This window comes from Electrophorus electricus, chromosome 14, assembly GCF_041902795.1.
Source record: "Electrophorus electricus isolate QZ-2024a chromosome 14, ASM4190279v1, whole genome shotgun sequence".
Classification (NCBI taxonomy): Eukaryota; Metazoa; Chordata; class Actinopteri; order Gymnotiformes; family Gymnotidae; genus Electrophorus; species Electrophorus electricus.
The window spans coordinates 4,465,001-4,482,500 of record NC_137510.1 but is presented as its reverse complement, the minus strand read 5'-3'; the positions used below and the strand labels follow the sequence as shown (position 1 = coordinate 4,482,500).

Below are 17,500 nucleotides of genomic sequence, written 5' to 3'. Positions count from 1 at the left end.
CACACACACGCGCGCACACACGCACACACACAGGCACACACACACGCACACACACACACACACACACACGCACACACACAGGCACACACACACGCACACGCGCGCACACACACACGCACACACACAGGCGTGGGCATGGATGCATTTGCTGCTCTGATGTGAAGAACAAAGATTTAATTTTTTCATTTTTACATAATCAAGGTTTCACGTAAAAACAAAAACGCTGGTGTGTGAAGACTTCTGTGTTGTCATGTGTGGACGTTTTGCACACTTAGGAAAGTACAGAGAGGTGAGAAAAAGGAATGGTTTCTTTCTTCTTACTGCTACTGAGAGCCATGTTTAGCTAAAGCATTCTTTTACAGGAAGCATTTAGTTACAGTAATTTATAGTTGCAGAAATTATATAATGTGTGTGTGTGTGTGCGCGGGGGAGAAAGTGTTCCCAGAAGGATTAGCCTCTAGTAATCATCTCGTTTTGTCTTACGGTGTCCCTGCTTGGGGGATGTGGGGTGTGTGTGTGTGTGTGTGTGTGTGTGTGTGTGTGTGTTGGGGGGGGATGTAGAAGAGTCAGTCACACACTCTCCTAATGCACACTCTTCTGCAAGCACACTCTTTTGCGAGCACACTTATTAGTTTCACTTCCCGTTCTGCTCCATTAGGTCTCTCAGTAAAAGCCCCTGCGCACTCATACATGACCCCCACCCCCTTCCCCCCATCCCCTCAACAGGGAGGTAACAGAATTATATCTGCCCCCAGGGGAGTGGGGCAACGCCCCTCCCTTGCTCTTTGCCTCCTTGGGGCGGTTTCAGGGAAGAAGCTAGACATTTCCCCTACTGCTCCACGCTGGCCGGCAGTTTGAGCTCAGCATGGGATGGGTGAGTAGGGCGTGTCTGTGTCTGTCTGTGTCTGTCTGTCCGTCTACCCCCACCCTCGAGCCGCCAGAACCAGCCATAAAAGCTGATGGAGTGTGAAATTAAAATGTGTATCACATTTTGGTGCATCTTTTGATGTCCTCTCTGCCATCTACTGTGTGTGTGTGTGTGTGTGTGTGTGTCTTTAAATGCCCCCTGCCAAAACAACATGGCACCCACAGATTACCACAGAAATGACAAACAGTGACAGTTAATATGTCCATATAATTCCCCGGCGGCTCCTAGAAGACAGGGAACCTTTCCGCCCTCTGCCCCACACGCAGAGTACATCACACCATGTCTTTGGTGTTATTGTGTGGCAAAGGTGTTGAGTTCCAACCCTTTATTTAAAGGATTGATTTATTCCTTAGATGCCACAGTTAGTTTTCAATACATTACATTTTCATTATTCAGGATCTCCTGCAGGTTCTTTTGTTGTTTTTATGGTTTAATACTACGTTTGTTGCTGCATTTGCAGAGCTATGTCTAAAACAAAAGTCCTGCAGTTTGTCATCGCTTAAGAAATGGTGACAGCTTCACAGGCAGCCTGCATGAGTTGCAGAGAGAGAGAGAGCGAGCGAGAGAGAGACGCATGGAGAGAGAGAGAGACAGACGCACAGATAGAGAGAGAGAGAGAGACAGACGCATGGAGAGAGAGAGAGAGATGCACAGATAGAGAGAGAGAGAGACAGAGATGCACAGATAGAGAGAGAGAGAGAGACGCATGGAGAGAGACAGAGAGAGAGAGAGACAGACGCACAGAGAGAGGGAGAGAGAGAGACGCAGAGAGAGAGAGAGACAGAGAGGGAGAGAGAGAGACGCAGAGAGAGAGAGAGACAGAGGGAGAGAGAGAGAGAGACGCATGGAGAGAGAGAAAGAGAGAGAGAGAGAGACAGATGCACAGATAGAGAGAGACGCATGGAGAGAGACAGAGAGAGAGAGAGACAGACGCACAGAGAGAGGGAGAGACAGAGACAGAGACAGAGAGGGAGAGAGAGAGACGCAGAGAGAGAGAGACAGAGAGGGAGAGAGAGAGAGACAGAGAGAGAGAGAGACAGACGCACAGAGAGAGGGAGAGAGAGAGAGACAGAGACAGAGAGGGAGAGAGAGAGACGCAGAGAGAGAGAGAGACAGAGGGAGAGAGAGAGAGACGCATGGAGAGAGAGAAAGAGAGAGAGAGAGAGACAGATGCACAGATAGAGAGAGAGACGCATGGAGAGAGACAGAGAGAGAGAGACAGACGCACAGAGAGAGGGAGAGAGAGAGACAGAGACAGAGAGGGAGAGAGAGAGACGCAGAGAGAGAGAGACAGAGACGCAGAGAGAGAGACAGAGACAGAGAGGGAGAGAGAGAGAGACAGAGAGAGAGAGAGACAGACGCACAGAGAGAGGGAGAGAGAGAGAGACAGAGACAGAGAGGGAGAGAGAGACGCAGAGAGAGAGAGACAGAGGGAGAGAGAGAGAGAGACGCATGGAGAGAGAGAGAGAGAGAGAGAGAGAGAGAGACAGATGCACAGATAGAGAGAGAGACGCATGGAGAGAGAGAGAGAGACAGAGAGGGAGAGAGAGAGAGAGACGCATGGAGAGAGAGAGAGAGACAGAGAGGGAGAGAGAGAGAGACGCATGGAGAGAGAGAGACAGAGACAGAGAGGGAGAGAGAGAGACACAGAGAGAGAGAGACAGAGAGAGAGGGAGAGAGAGAGAGACGCAGAGAGAGAGAGAGAGAGAGAGAGACAGAGAGGGAGAGAGAGAGAGACGCATGGAGAGAGAGAGAAAGAGAGAGAGAGAGAGACAGAGACGCACAGATAGAGAGGGAGAGAGAGAGAGAGAGGGAGAGACGCATGGAGAGAGGAAGGGCCAGACAGAAAGAACATTATTATAATAAGTCAGATAACAGTAATCAGAATTCTAATGTTAAGGTTAGTTTTTGTTTCTTTCTGTAGGTCTGTAAAAAAATAACAACATCTGTTTTTCCCAGTTTCTCTGTGGAACATCGAGGGCACTCATTCATCCAGTTTTGGATTCAAACCAAAAACCCTTTGAACAATACTGCCATAACACCACCCCCAGAAACATGACGCAGATGAAACATCACTCTGCCCCACAGGACGCTGCCAAATCACAATGTCCTCAGAAAAACCCCTGCGAATGTGTGAGAGTCATCTCTATTGTTAAAAAGGGAGAAACCCATATGATGTAGGAACTCACCCAACTGTCAGCAGACGTAACTGTGTCCCTTAGACATCCCGCCTGCTCCTGTAAGGGAGAGAGCTTTGATATTCTCCAGGATCAGGCCCAGGGAGATATGCTGATCTGTGGTGACCTGACTCACCATGGCAGGGTCTTTATGGGAGTCTACACCAGATCAGGGGGAGGACCACGTGTTTGGCCAAAGCTACCCTCGAAACAGTCAGTGCCGTTAGAAAGGGTTTTGACGTAACAGTAAATAAAACTAGGAAGCTACTTATGGATCTGTGTAAAAGCTTCAGTCTTTACAAGCACACAGAGAGAGACTGAATAAGGGCATCAGACATGCAGAGAGAGACACACAGAGAAAGAGAGAGGCACACAGACACCCAGAGAGACACATACACAGAGAGAGAAACATACAGAGAGACACAGACACACACAGAGAGAGAGAGAGAGAGAGAGAGAGAGAGAGAGAGAGAGAAAGAGACATACACAGAGACACACACACACACACACAGAGACGTACAGAGAGAGAGTCACAGAGAGAGAGACGTGCAGAGAGACACACACACAGAGAGACACAGACACACACACAGAGACACGGAGAGAGAGAAAGAGAGACACAGAGAGAGACGTACAGAGAGCCACACACAGAGACATAGAAACACACACACACAAAGAGACACGGAGAGAGAGAGACACACACACAGAGAGACATACACAGAGACACGGGGAGAGAGAGAGAGAGAGAGAGAGAGAGACACACACACACAGACACACACACAGAGACGTACAGAGAGAGAGAGACACACACACAGAGACATACACAGACACGGAGAGAGAGAGAGAGAGAGAGAGACAGACACACACACACAGAGACACAGAGAGAGAGATGTGCAGAGAGAGACACACACACACACAGAGACACACACACACAGACACAGAGAGAGAGAAAGAGAGACAGAGAGAGAGACGTACAGAGAGACACACAGAGACATAGACACATACACAGAAACGCACACACACAAAGAAACACGGAGAGAGAGAGAGAGAGAGAGACACACACACAGAGACATACACAGAGACACAGAGAGAGAGAGAGAGAGAGAGAGAGACACACACACACACACACAGACACACACACACAGAGACACAGAGAGAGAGACGTACAGAGAGAGCGAGACATACACAGAGACATGGAGAGAGAGAGACGTACAGAGAGAGAGAGAGACACACAGAGACATGGAGAGAGAGAGAGAGAGACACGTACACAGAGACACGGAGAGGGAGACGTACAGAGAGAGAGAGATTCTTATTAATGTATGATTATTTATTTTCCTTTCTTTTCACTTCTTTACATTTGTCATCTTGACCTTGTAACGGTAACCCCCCCCCCCCCCCCCCCCACCGCTGTGTTGTCTGTTATTGTCGGTGTTGGCGTTCGTATTCAGGTTATTGCTCTGGGCTTGTGCTCACGCTCCTGTGCTTGTTTACCGTCTGCACTGTTTACGTGTGAGTGCCGTTGACGTTCACTCTTCTGTGTTTCGGCGTGTTTAGTAAATGTCCGTCTGCATCGGGAGACGATTGTGCTCCTTGTCCTGCAGCACTCGAGCGCCACAGATCCGTTATTATTTCATATCACTTACAGTTCTTTTCAAGTCCATTATTAGAACAGAATTCCTTAATTGCAAAGGTTCATTCATGTTTATTGTAATACTGCTTTGGCAATAGTGTTACTGCACATGGTCATGTCAATAAAGCTTACTGAACTGAAAGAGAGAGAGAGAGAGAGAGAATGAGAGAGAGAGAGACACACACAGAGAGAGAGAGAGAGAGAGAGAGAGAGAGAGAGAAAGAGAGAGAAAGGGGTGGGTTAGGCAGACAGGAGGCTGCTCTGATCTTGATTTATTGGATTTTGCCTCTCTGTTCCCAGTGAAGCGGAAGCATGCGCTAGGGGTGCGGTCAAGGGGCGGGGCCAGGGGCGGGGCCATGGCATGGGTTTTGCGTCCAGGTGCGTGCCCTCTGGCGCTGAAAAGGTCGCCTTTGCCAGAGAAGACCCAGGAGAGGGGGTGTGGTTCGCCCACGAGCAGCCAAGCCTGCAGCAGGAAGAGGGTGGGACACATTTATCCAGGTGTCCAACTGGCAATGATGCATACAGATTGTATTAGCTCAGGCTTTAAAAAAATAAAACATTGGCTGATTTTGCACTTATGCTCCCAGTACATCCACAGGACTGCGTGAACTGCAATCTGAAATGATAAATCATGTGGATTAATGTAGATTAATTTGTCACCCGACTGTTAATCTGGAGAAGAACTGGTCCGCAGGAGAATTCCGAAACCCGTTCCAACACAGCAGCGAACCGAACAGATCCAAGAGGGTGAGCGGCGTGTGCCTCTGCTGATCTATATCCCCCCGAGCGCGGACATACCCCCCCCCCCTTGCCCCCAGAGCCGATGAGCGTATCAGCTCAGAGCGGCGCGACCTTGAGCTGATTGTCTCAGGGTCAATCAGTAACTCTTCTCAGGGCAGCGGCAGCGTCGGGGACAACGATGGCGCGTTTGCGCTGTAAACAGAGGAAATGTGAGCCATGTTTGTGTAGCACCTAAACAAACCACGCTGTGATAAGGCCCTGCTCTGTGTGTGTGTGTGTGTGTGTGTGTGTGTGTGTGTGTGTGTGTGTATGTGTATGTGTATGTGTATGTGTATGTGTATGTGTGTGTGTGTGTCTGTGTGTGTGTGTGTGTCTGTGTGTGTGTGTGTGTGTGTGTGTGTGTGTATGTATGTGTGTGTGTGTGTGTATAAACAGCTTTGAATACTAGACTCCTGACACACCTCTGCCTGCCTCTTCACTATGTACACGAGGGCATTTCAGTACGTCTCCCTGGAGAATAGCTTTTTATTGTTATTTATTTAGCCATGTTTATGATTAATTCGAAGTGATAATTGGGTGTTAATTGATAGGTCAACAAAGACTTCTGAGAAGTCCCTAAAGATTCCCGTATAGCAACTCGCTTTAACAAACACATGCATCTGTAGGAGTTTGACGAAGCAGTGCTGTTCTTAGAATTACACTCTTCTGGGCTGAGATTGATGTTGTCATTCCTGGGATCTATGGGACCCACTCCTCTAGCTTGGGGGTCAGCCATGTTTTCCTGTTGTACATGACTGAGGTTCGTTAAAGCTGTTAGGAAGCAGGAGCTTCTACACATGATTGACTGCCTCATCATCTGGAAGGAGTGCGAGCGAGAGAGATTCCAAAACCAAGCTTTCTCCTTCACACCTGCCAGGTGTAATTGGCTCTAGATCCGCTGGAGAGAAGCCCTGTCCCGTTATCCCGACCCTTCCAGGCCCTGTCCCATTATCCCGACCCTTCCAGGCCCTGTCCCATTATCCCGACCCTTCCAGGCCCTGTCCCATTATCCCGACCATTCCAGACCCTGTCCCATTATCCTGACCCTTCCAGACCCTGTCCCATTATCCTGACCCTTCCAGGCCCTGTCCCATTATCCTGACCCTTCCAGGCCCTGTCCCATTATCCTGACCCTTCCAGGCCCTGTGTCCCACTATCCCAACCCTTCCAGGCCCTGTGTCCCACTATCCCAACCCTTCCAGGCCCTGTCCCGTTATCCCAACCCTTCCAGGCCCTGTCCCGTTATCCCAACCCTTCCAGGCCCTGTGTCCCACTATCCCAACCCTTCCAGGCCCTGTCCCGTTATCCCAACCCTTCCAGGCCCTGTCCCGTTATCCCAACCCTTCCAGGCCCTGTGTCCCACTATCCCGACCCTTCCAGGCCCTGTCCTGTTATCCCAACCCTTCCAGGCCCTGTCCCATTATCCCAACCCTTCCAGGCCCTGTCCCACTATCCCGACTCTTCCAGGCCCTGTCCCACTATCCTGACCCTTCCAGGCCCTGTCCCGTTATCCCGACCCTTCCATGCCCTGTCCCGTTATCCCAACCCTTCCAGGCCCCGTGTCCCACTATCCCGTCCCTTCCAGGTCCTGTCCCATTGTCCTGACCCTGCCTGGCCCTGTCCTATTATCCTGTCCTGCTGTTAATATTCTAATCATTATGTGTATGTATGTATGTGTGTGTGTGTGTGTGTGTGTGTGTGTGTGTGTGTGTGTGTCTGAGAGTGTGTGTGAGAGACATGGAGTGAGAGAGAGAGAGCGAGAGCACGTTTGTGTGTGTGTGTGTTTTGAGATGGGATTTCTGGCTCTTTGCATCATCACATGGTCTACTGGCCACTTTGAGGCAGGCAGCCGTTCAGATGCCTAGACACCTCCGCAGGGGTCCTCGATACGGTTTGCATTCGCCCTGACTTATAGAGCTAGCTTCAGGCATCCAGGCCTGAAACCATGCTCCTCTCCTTCCCATCTAACACCATCCCAGGAACACAGCCAGGCGTGCCAGGAAACACACCCCCGTGCAACTCTTACAGCTTGTTGCTTTGGGATTGCGTTATTCCCACATTTCACAGAGAAGAAAAGGGTCTCACATCAGTTCTTTGAAATGTGTCTGATTATGTAATTTCACTTTACTGTTTAACGAGTGAATGCTATCAGGCTAAAGGATGCTGCATATCCTCAGGTTAGCATTTCGGTTTGTGTGTGTGTGTGTAAACCTCACCATGCCTCCTAATAAGTGTGTTATTTACCAATGCCTTCCTAGGTATGGTTTTGTGCCTGTGCACTGCTGTTCTGAATTATTTAGCAGACACTGCATCTTTGACTGCAGTTGTCTTATTAGTAAAATATTTTTTTACCTTATTTAAGAGAAATTGTTTTGTAGTCTGTTGCAAAATAATAATTCCATACTAATTGATAAGGTTTCTTTATTCTGCAAAGGTCACAGAATAGCTAGGTGGGTTAATTATATTTCCATCCCTGAGTAATTAAACTCGTTAATTAATTTTTTACTTTATTCTAAAAAGATTTTATCATGCACTGAAAATAAACAAAACCTCATCACTAAGGTGGCCCTGTTTGCAACCTGTCATGTTTTAATGATTATTTATTAATTTTAACGTGACTGTCAGGTCTATTGCATAATGTCTATGAATGCCAAGTCAGGATGTCTGAGTTTGTTCTATAATGTTGAGAAACCCGCCCCCCCCCAGTATTTAAACCTGCTCAGGTGAGTTGCACTCTGATGTCACACACCTGGCTGAGGTCACATGACAGTCGGTGGTGTAACGACGTTTCGACTGCATTGGAACAAAACCCAGAACTAAATACTAATGTGAGACTTGCTGTAATGTTGTGGTTTGAGGAGTTGGTCACCTGGGAGGTTTAGTGGTCAATACCCCCCCCCCCCCCATTACTGTTTGTTAAGGGTAGCCAAAGATAACTACCTTATCACCCATATGATCTGACCCATCACTGTAACTGAGAAGTGGCTGGTTGTAAAATTTGCATGGATCAAACGTTGGAAATGTTGTATGTAAAGTAAACCAGATAATTAGTTGAAATTATGATTAGCTGAATAAACAATCTGAGTAAAAGAACTTTGAACGTTGGCATTTTGACGCCTCGATGATATTTACTTATTTAAGTAAAACTGGTTTCTGACTGAAAACGTCTTTCCTGAACATGTTTGAAACGCTAAATCCACACTTCATTTCAAGTGTGAAATGAAAGGAATTAATTTCATATGAAATTAATTCATACATTCTCTATTTTGTACTTCTATCATAACAATCATAATTTGATTCCTTAATGAAACAAATCCAGAATGAACACGGACCAGTTTCACCCCAATTATTCAAAATAAAGTTCCTGGTTATTTAATAGAAGACAGCGATTGGCACTGGTATCAAATGTAAATGTATTAGATAAGAAACAGGTATTCTGCTGCTATGGGTTCTTTACTAAAGTCATGTGCGTTATCGTTCATGGAATTCATTTTGCACTCGTCTTCCAAATGACGTTTCCTGAGTATCTCAGCGTTGAGGGGAACGCCGCTGAGAGTTCTGCATATGCATCCCTGCTTATTCACTTCAAATTGACCCTGCATTGCCGTGGTTCTGGAATGGTCCTTTTAGAGGGAGAGCGAGAAGACAGGAGTACGTGAGGGAGAGCGAGAAGAGAGGAGAGATGTAGAGAGAAAGAGAAGGAGAGAGTGAGAGGATCGGCGAAGGGAAGAGCAGGTCCGTGTTCCTCTCGTCACGTTTTGGGGTCAAACTCTGGCCGTGGGATCGCACGTGTGACGCACGTCGGGATTCGGCGCTAATGCGCAGCCTGTCTGTGAGTAGTATGAGATACCAGCGTGCGAGATATTCGGGAAGACTCGCAGTAATGAGATTCCACCGTAGTGAAAGCTTTCACTCCAGCACAAATACTGATTGAAGAACAGCCATGCCTTTGTGTGTGTGTACGTGTGCGTGTGTGTGCGTCTGTGTGCATGTGTTTGAATACATGTGTGTGAGTGTGTATTCAGATTATCACCTTCACTCACTGGGAGATTGATTGGTCTGGATGGCGTCTGAGAACTCGATGGTCATGCCCTTGACCCCCCCCCCCCCCTGAGCACCAGCACCACCACCTCCACCCAGCCAAGCTTAAGGTGCTGACGGAGCTCAGAGGCAGACCAATGCGGGGTATCATCAGCATTGATTTGTATGTGCATGTATATAAATGTGTGTGTGTGTGTGTGTGTGAGAGAGTGCGAGACAGAAGAGGTGTGTTGAGCCGCTATCGGAGCAGGAGGCACACACGGATCAATGAGGCATCTGAATGGAGTTGCACGTTCACGTCATTCCTACTGACATTCCCGGGAAGGTCGCATGAAGAAAACAAGCACTACGGAATCAGGGCTATGGGTGACATGCCTCTGTCTGTAGGTGTGAGCTGCACGTTAGAGTCCACCATCCACACACACACACACACACACACCGTCTAGTACCTCTGCGTCTGGTCCACAGCCTCAGCATGATGCTGACTACTGATGTGCGGCGTTGAGCGTGGGGCGCAGGTCACGTCGGGTCAGGGCCTGCTGCTGGACTATGGGTTCGAGTGCCTGCCATCTACCTGATGTTGGGAGGTCAAGACGCCTGGCGCCCGTATCGGCTCGCTCCGCACTGCCCCGGCGAGTGCCCGAGATGTGGACATCAGCTCGTTGGACGGGTTTAAATCGCTCCAAACGGAGAGGGTGTCTGGGTTAGCAGGCCAAGCTTTGCTTGGTCATGTTCTCGGGAGCAGAGTGGCAGTAAGGTGACGCAGTTTCTCTCCACCTCTCCGCCCGTATGCGAGATATAAGCAGAGTGCACAGATTTGTAATAAGAGCATTTAGTGGTGTAATAAGAGTGATTAGAGATGTAATAAGTGTTTAGAGGTGTAATAAGAGTGACTAGAGGTGTAATAAGAGTGATAAGAGGTGTAATAAGAGTGATAAGAGGTGTAATAAGTGTTTAGAGGTGTAATAAGAGTGTTTAGAGGTGTAATGAGTGTTTAGAGGTGTAATAAGAGTGATAAGAGATGTAATAAGTGTTTAGAGGTGTAATAAGTGTTTAGAGGTGTAATAAGAGTGTTTAGAGGTGTAATAAGAGTGATTAGAGATGTAATAAGAGTGTTTAGAGGCGTAATAAGAGTGTTTAGAGGCGTAATAAGCGTGATTAGAGCACAAGGGCAGAGGTGTGTGGCCCAGCATTTGTCTTTTGTGGGCCCGTCTGGGCTGCTGGTGTGACGTCAGCTTCTGGTGTGGGCCACAGAGGCCTGTCATGGTCACATGGGCTGGGCGACTGAAGTGACCGCAGGGAACCTTGGGAGGGAACACGAGCAGCTTTTGGGATAATGCCACGGGTAAGACGGTGATCCGGTTACTCACCGAGGAGGGGGTGTGTTTGTGGTAACACACACACACACACACTTCAAATAAGAGACACCATCTGACATTTACACCTGTGGGTAAAAACCAACTTTTCCATACAGTGCCGTCATGGAGACTGGATTTGAGAGATTAAACACTTAATCTCAAATCTACTGCATATGTACAGGAAACAAATTCAGAATCTCTCACTTTTCAAGTACTTTTATTTGCTTCTTGAATGAATTAGTTAGTTTGTTCATTTTTTTCAGTCGTAATACTACCTCCACTTTAGCTGGCACTTTCTGGCGTGGAGCACTGGGTCAACTGGGTCAACAGCCCATGGTGGGCTGTTTGCAGGCTGCGATGGGGTGTTTGCTGGCTATAACTGTGTGTTTGGTGGCTGTGATTGTGTGTGGTGGCTGTGACTGTGCTTGAGTGACTGTGTGTGGTGGCTGTGACTGTCTCTGAGTGACTGAATGTGTGTGTGGTGTCTGTGATTGTGTCTGAGTGACTGAATGTGTGTGAGTGACTGACTGTGTGTGTGGTGGGTGTGACTGTCTCTGTGACTGTGTGCATGGTGGCTGTGATTGTGTGTTTGGTGACTGTATGTATGAGTGTGACTGTGTGTGGTGGCTGTGATTGTGTGTGTGGTGGCTGTGACTGTGTGAGTGACTGACTGTATGTGGTGCCTGTGACTGTGTGTGTGATGTCTGAGTGGCTGTGACTGTGTGCGTGATGGCTGTCACTGTGTCTGAGTGACTGTGAATGTGTGAGTGACTGTGTGTGGTGGCTGTGATGGTGTGTGTGGTGGCTGTGACTGTGTGTTTGGTGCCTGTGACTGTGTGTTTGGTGGCTGTGACTGTGTGTGAGTGACTTTGTGTGTGTGAATGACTTTGACTTTGTGTGTGTGAGTGACTATGAAAGTGTGTGACTGTGTGTGTGGTAGCTGTGACTGTGTGTGAGTGACTGACTGTGTTTGTGGTGGCTGTGACTGTGTGTTTGGTGGCTGTAACTGTGTTTGGTGGCTGTGACTGTGTGTTTGGTGGCTGTGACTGTGTGTTTGGTGGCTGTGACTGTGTGTTTGGTGGCTGTGACTGTGTGTTTGGTGGCTGTGACTGTGTGTTTGGTGGCTGTAACTGTGTGTGAGACTGTATGGTGGCTGTGACTTTGTATGAGTGACTGTGACTGTATGTGTGAGTGACTGTGACTGTATGTATGAGTGGCTGTGACTGAGTGTTTGGTAACTGAATATGTGTGTGAGTTACTGACTGTGTGTGGGGTGGCTGTGACTGCGTGTGTGATAGCTGTGTCTGAGTGACTGTGTGTGGTGGCTCTGAATGTGTGTGTGATGATTGTGATTGTGTCTGAGTGACTGTGTGTGTGATAGCTGTGTCTGTGTCTGAGTGACTGAATGTGTGTGAGTGACTATTCTCCACCTTCTGTGTTTGGATCTAGAGAGCAAAACACTTGTGTGTGTGAGGTGACTGATCAAGACAAGTGTAGAGAGAGGGAAGAAAGCAGGGAGCGAGATAGAGGGAGTGACGCACACACCCAGGAGGAAGGAACAGCTCCAGATGAGAGGTGTCGGAGAATGAGATGAGACAGGAGAAGGTGTTTCACAGAAGAGCACCAGCGCTGGGGTTGGGACATGGTCCAGCCTGATCCCAAATGGACTTCCTGTCTATGAGCACCGTTTAGACGTGTGAAGGTTGGATAAACTGTCCCACGCTCCTAATAACCGGGCTTACCGGAATAACGACGGCAAAGCTGTCCAGGTGACGGTCAGAGAAGCCCCCCCCCCTTTCCGTGGGGCGGGGTAGGTGTGGGCTGGGCTCCGTAACCGTCGGGGGAGCCGTGATGCATGAGATGCATGAGATCTGCAGGTTACATTTCCCACTGCTGTGGGCCTGAAATATCAAGCTGATAAACCAGTAACAGATCGATCGTCTGACTCTGACAGTGGACACCGTACCCTCTCACGCCTCTTTAGGCTCGGCCCTTCTGGCAGGGTGTCCGTTATAAATGAGATTTTAATGACCTGACCCCGTTACAGGAGACTGGACCAATTGTGGGGTGTTCTGGGACCCGGTGAGCGTGGCGGTGCGGTTCTGGTAGACAGCAAGTGACAGGGACACACCTCCGCCCGCCCGCGTCGGGCCGAGCCAGTGGAACGGTAAATCGAGGAGCGTCGCACTGAACTCAGCCGTTGGAAGCATGTCCCGCCTGCCGGTTCTTGTGGCGTTTCGTACCGAAGGCCACGCCCATAAAGACGCGTTTCCTTGTGAGAGCATGTTAACCTTGTTATGCTCTCTCAACATTAGATCTTCCGATAGTCCTTTGCGGTGTGTCTAAAGGCACTTATAAGTGATAAAAAACAAAAAAAGCCCAGCCCGTTTATCTTAACGAGTAGACAATGGCTGAAACGTTCAGCCAGGATTTAGTCATGCGCGTCGAGTTAACCCTGCTAGCCAATCAGAGCAGGCTGAGGATGAGGATGAGGATGAAGGCCTCTTCCCTCTGCCTTTGTGTGGTATGAAACACTCAAGGTAAAGCTGGAATTTGAAAGAAGCTGCTTTTTTATATATAAATATAAAAATTCCCTCTTTTACTGCCTCTTTTTTTCCCTTTTCACAGGAATTGAAAGGCTCGTGTCAGAGCGGCGTTCTGGCCCCCTCCACGCTGATTGGCCGGTGGTGGAGACGTGCCGATGAAGGACTCAAGGTGCTTTCGGCGGGGTTGGCTTTGCTGGCTGTTGCGCTCCTCTTTGTCTTCGAGAGCCTTCAACGCTGAAGGCGGAGGACCCGCCGCGTCGGAAGCTTCCCGCGGGGCCGCGGGGCTCCGTATCTCGCCACCTCCACTGTGGCCCTGCCGGGAGTCCAGGTCACGCATTTAGCTCATAGCCTCGTGGGAAGGACTGCGGACGCCACGGACTTGTGCTACTTATCGTAAAGGTTGCGTTTAACAGAGAATGCCTTACGTTTGTTTCGGTGCTTCATATGATCGCTTGTACCGTTTTTGTTTGGAATGGACTGGTGATGTTTTAGAAATGACATGGGTTTTTGGTTTTGTTTTTCTGTTTACTCTCTGTTCTCTTTCCCTCCGTTTCTTCTCAGTCCACACGTTTCACTGCCTGACCCAGACGCAAAGCAGTGACCCCCCCCCCCCCCCGCCCCTTCTTTGTTCAGTGTAAATCAGCCCTAATAAATGAGATTCCACACCACTCCTCCCTGTCTCCCGGGTAGCGTTCCTGGAATGTCCTCCCTCACGGGGCTCATTGCGAAGCGACGCCGGCCGCCCCGACACCTCTGCCCGCGCACGCGAGCGCCCCACCATAAAACACCCTCCGAGTGCGTCGCCCCGGTGCGCGACCCGCTCGCTATACCTGAGAAGACCACGCGACTCCCTTATTGAAAAGCGCAAAACGCCTTTGCCCAGTTAATGAAGCAGGCACAAAGGTCCGTCTCATCAGACAAAGCGCCGGCAGCCCAACATTGACGGGCCGTCCGTAAAAGGATTACGGACCAGGCTCCGGAGCGTTCCGTCTTCCGCCTCGCCGTGTGGAGCCCCACGGATTCATACAGCTTGGCAGAAAGCTGCCTTTGTTGCGCAGCGTCTGTACGTGCTGGAGTGCAGATCAAGAGAAGAGCAGAACGGCTGGACCCCTCAGAGTTTTCACTCTCTGTCCTGTACTGTCGCGCATGGTGTTGAGGTCTCCGCTCAGTGCCAGTTTGTAAATGTAGACACACCAGGGACAAAACGAATCTATAGATTCATTATTATTCCTACAGTTGCTGTTTATTTTTTAAATAATGTATTTTTACATTATTAAATATTTTTACATATTTTGTTTCAGCACTTGACAATTAGAACAATTGCTACATTGCTGTATGTAGCAAGATGTACTGAATGTAGAAACTGAAAACATGAAATGTAAGAAATGAAGGTCTTTTATAGGAAACAGAGTCAAGCATACAAAACTAGAGAGAGTGTGAACTCCCCCCCCCCCCCCCCCCCACTGTAGTCCTGTCAGCGCGAGTGTGACCTTTGACCCGGGACACCATCCTTCGCCTCGGACACAAGCGTCCCAAGCCTCTGCAAATGGTCTCTGGGCTTTGTGCCGAGAAAAGATAGCAAGCGCAGGATTGTCTGGGTCAGCTGTTCGCTGTGGCTCCAAACCCCTCGCGACCGCCCCGGCCTGCGGGCCTACGGGCTGGACCCACATGAGTTGTTCTAGGGAAAGAGAAGAGACACTCGTCAAAGGTAAACTGGCCATGGTCAAACGTATTTCAGGTAGCGCGTTCCTGCCGAGCGTAGACACACCTCTCCGTAATCAGGTTGCTGCAACATTAAGTTGCTTCAATCTTAAAATTTGATAGAAACTATTTTTGTGAAGCGGCATCGTTGTACCACAAGCTCCTTTGCGTGCCAGCCTGCAGGCCTCTGGACACGCTGTCAATTCATTTTAAACAAACATACCCCCCCCCCCGGACAGCGCGTAACGGCCCCCCGCTCCCCTCCACCATGCTGGGCGGGCGTCGCTTAATTGGCACCTCCCTTTGGTGCTGCCGTCTCTCCCAAACCAGTGAGGCACCACAAAGCTCTGTTCGACACGCCGGCGTTGCCGTGCGACTGAATGTAAAAACGACATTTGTTCTTGGTAAACACAGTGGAGGGAGGGGGGGGGGGGGGCGCTTCTGCAGCAGTGGGCGGAGCCTGGGAGGGGCGGCTTTATTGCCATGGTGATGGGGCTCGTGCATATGTATGAGGTGCATGGGGTGGGGGGGGTGCCACCCTCAACTCAATAGCAAGACGCTGCCAGCGAATCAGATTATCGGAGGTGCTGAAAGTTCAGTCCCGCGAATAGCGTGGTGCAGAGAGCACATGTCAGCGTGGGGCGAACAGAGCCGCCCGGTCCGCACACTGCGTCTCTCTGTCTGCTGGCTGACCTTTTCATCCCTTTTACTTAATCAGAGGGGCCAAAAAAAGACAGACGGACAGCCGGTCCTGCGTCACTCGCGGAGCGGTGCTGTGTGAGGTACAGGCGCTGTAACGGACCAGCTGGAGCTGCGCGGTGTCGTTAGCCTCAGTTGGACGACCCATAAACCCCCTGTGCCGAAAGGGAGCCAGCCGGACCGGGTCGAAACCCAGAACGGGGAAGATTGAAAGCTTAGAGCCAATTCCCAATGGCAAGCAGTCTGTTACAAGGCTCATTTCCCTCAAAGCAGCACCCCCCCCCCCCCCCCCCCCCCCCCCCACACACACACACACACACCAGCCCCACCTCAGTGCTGCAGTGGCTGGATCTAGAGCGAAGCAGCTTGTCCAGCGGATCGGTGAGCCAACGCTCGCACGGTGTTCTGCAGGCAGGCGCTCCACCGGGTGGCCCCGACTCGTTCAAAGGGGTTCGGGATTGGGGGCTCTTTATCTGCTCCGCGCACACCCCTCTGTAGCTGCAGTGCACCCTGGGATTTCCAGGACCCATTGTGAGCGAGATTGCCGGCGTAGAGTCCATGAAAGCCTGCCAGCCTTGTTCGTGTTCAGGCTTATGTATCTGACTTTGAGCGAGTCAGGGTGTTTGAAAATGCTCGAGGGAGGAGCGCAGCTAACGCTCAGCCCCGGAACCGCTTAACGCCTGCTAACGTGATTGTGCCCCTCAGCTGCAAAGAGAAAATCAGTTATTGCTCTTTGCAGCATTTAAATCCTTGTTAATTCGGCATGAGCGTTCATTTGTTTATAAACATAGTGCAGAAGTCCTAGCGAGAGGTGAGACTTCGCAGTCCTGAGGGAGGAATCCAGGTTTATCCAGGCTGTGTGAAGCCGAGAAGCCCGGAGCACACTACCCCCCTTCACCTCCGCCGGCACGCAGCCGCCCAATTCCGTCCCCGCAAGTGACTTGAAATGCATCGAATGGCCTTGGGAACGGCAGGACTTCAATTCCACCGAACGATATTCCTGCATCGTCCGCCCACGACGATCATTTACGTTTGCCATGATGCTTTGATGCACGTTTGTCATAAAATCTTTACCTTGGACGTTAGAAGTGGCGGAGTTGTGTTTGACACGTGAGGACCTGTCAGACAACGTGAACCAAAACGACCCCCCCCCCCCCCCCCCCCCCCCCGAGCGCTTCGCCACTGAAGTCTTCCTCGGTCTTCCTCGGGCGTGCCGTGCTGCTTTGACCCTCACCTGCCCTGTAAATCATGGTCGTGGAGGTGTAGCCTTGTGCCTTGTGCAGCCTGAATTTCTAAAGAACGTTCTTCATTGTGTTTACGGTTATGTTTCCCCCGTCTGTGATTTTAAACGTCACCGGTACCCATCTAGATCTGGTGATGTTTTAGGCCAGCGGTGTAGATGTGTCCCACGGGGTGATGGACCGCACCTCTGTACCTGTAAGAGGGATGACGAGTGTAGTGTTGGGAGTCTTGCCCAGGGAGTCGTGGTGTAGCCTAGAGCATTTGCCTGGATGGTGTTTGAACCCCTCCCTCCCCCAGAGCTGGTGAGGTGACCTCACACTAAAAAAAAGACCCAACCCACCACACCCCAAGACCCCCCCCCTCCCCCCCAGGGAAAAGGGCACTTGGTTACGACTTAATCG

General features: G+C 50.0%; 1 protein-coding gene and 1 long non-coding RNA gene across 6 annotated transcripts in view; one reads left to right on the top strand and one right to left on the bottom strand.

The window, feature by feature from the left end:
- The window catches only part of cdkal1 (CDK5 regulatory subunit associated protein 1-like 1), a 205,495-nt gene extending 190,940 nt beyond the window's left edge, over positions 1-14,555 (top strand). For all 5 annotated transcript variants that reach the window (XM_081695706.1, XM_035530938.2, XM_035530937.2 and 2 more), the window contains one exon: positions 13,540-14,555. In XM_081695706.1, coding sequence (XP_081551832.1) covers positions 13,540-13,695 — 156 coding nt within the window. In that variant the 3' untranslated portion in view covers positions 13,696-14,555. The remainder of the gene's footprint in view (positions 1-13,539) is intronic.
- A 123-nt stretch (positions 14,556-14,678) lies between these two features.
- LOC145651115 (uncharacterized) lies at positions 14,679-16,976 on the bottom strand. Its single transcript, XR_014116796.1, has 2 exons — positions 16,187-16,976; positions 14,679-15,135 (listed from the first exon to the last, which is right to left on the bottom strand). It is a non-coding gene; the product is annotated as an uncharacterized LOC145651115 (long non-coding RNA).
- Positions 16,977-17,500: the final 524 nt, after the last annotated feature.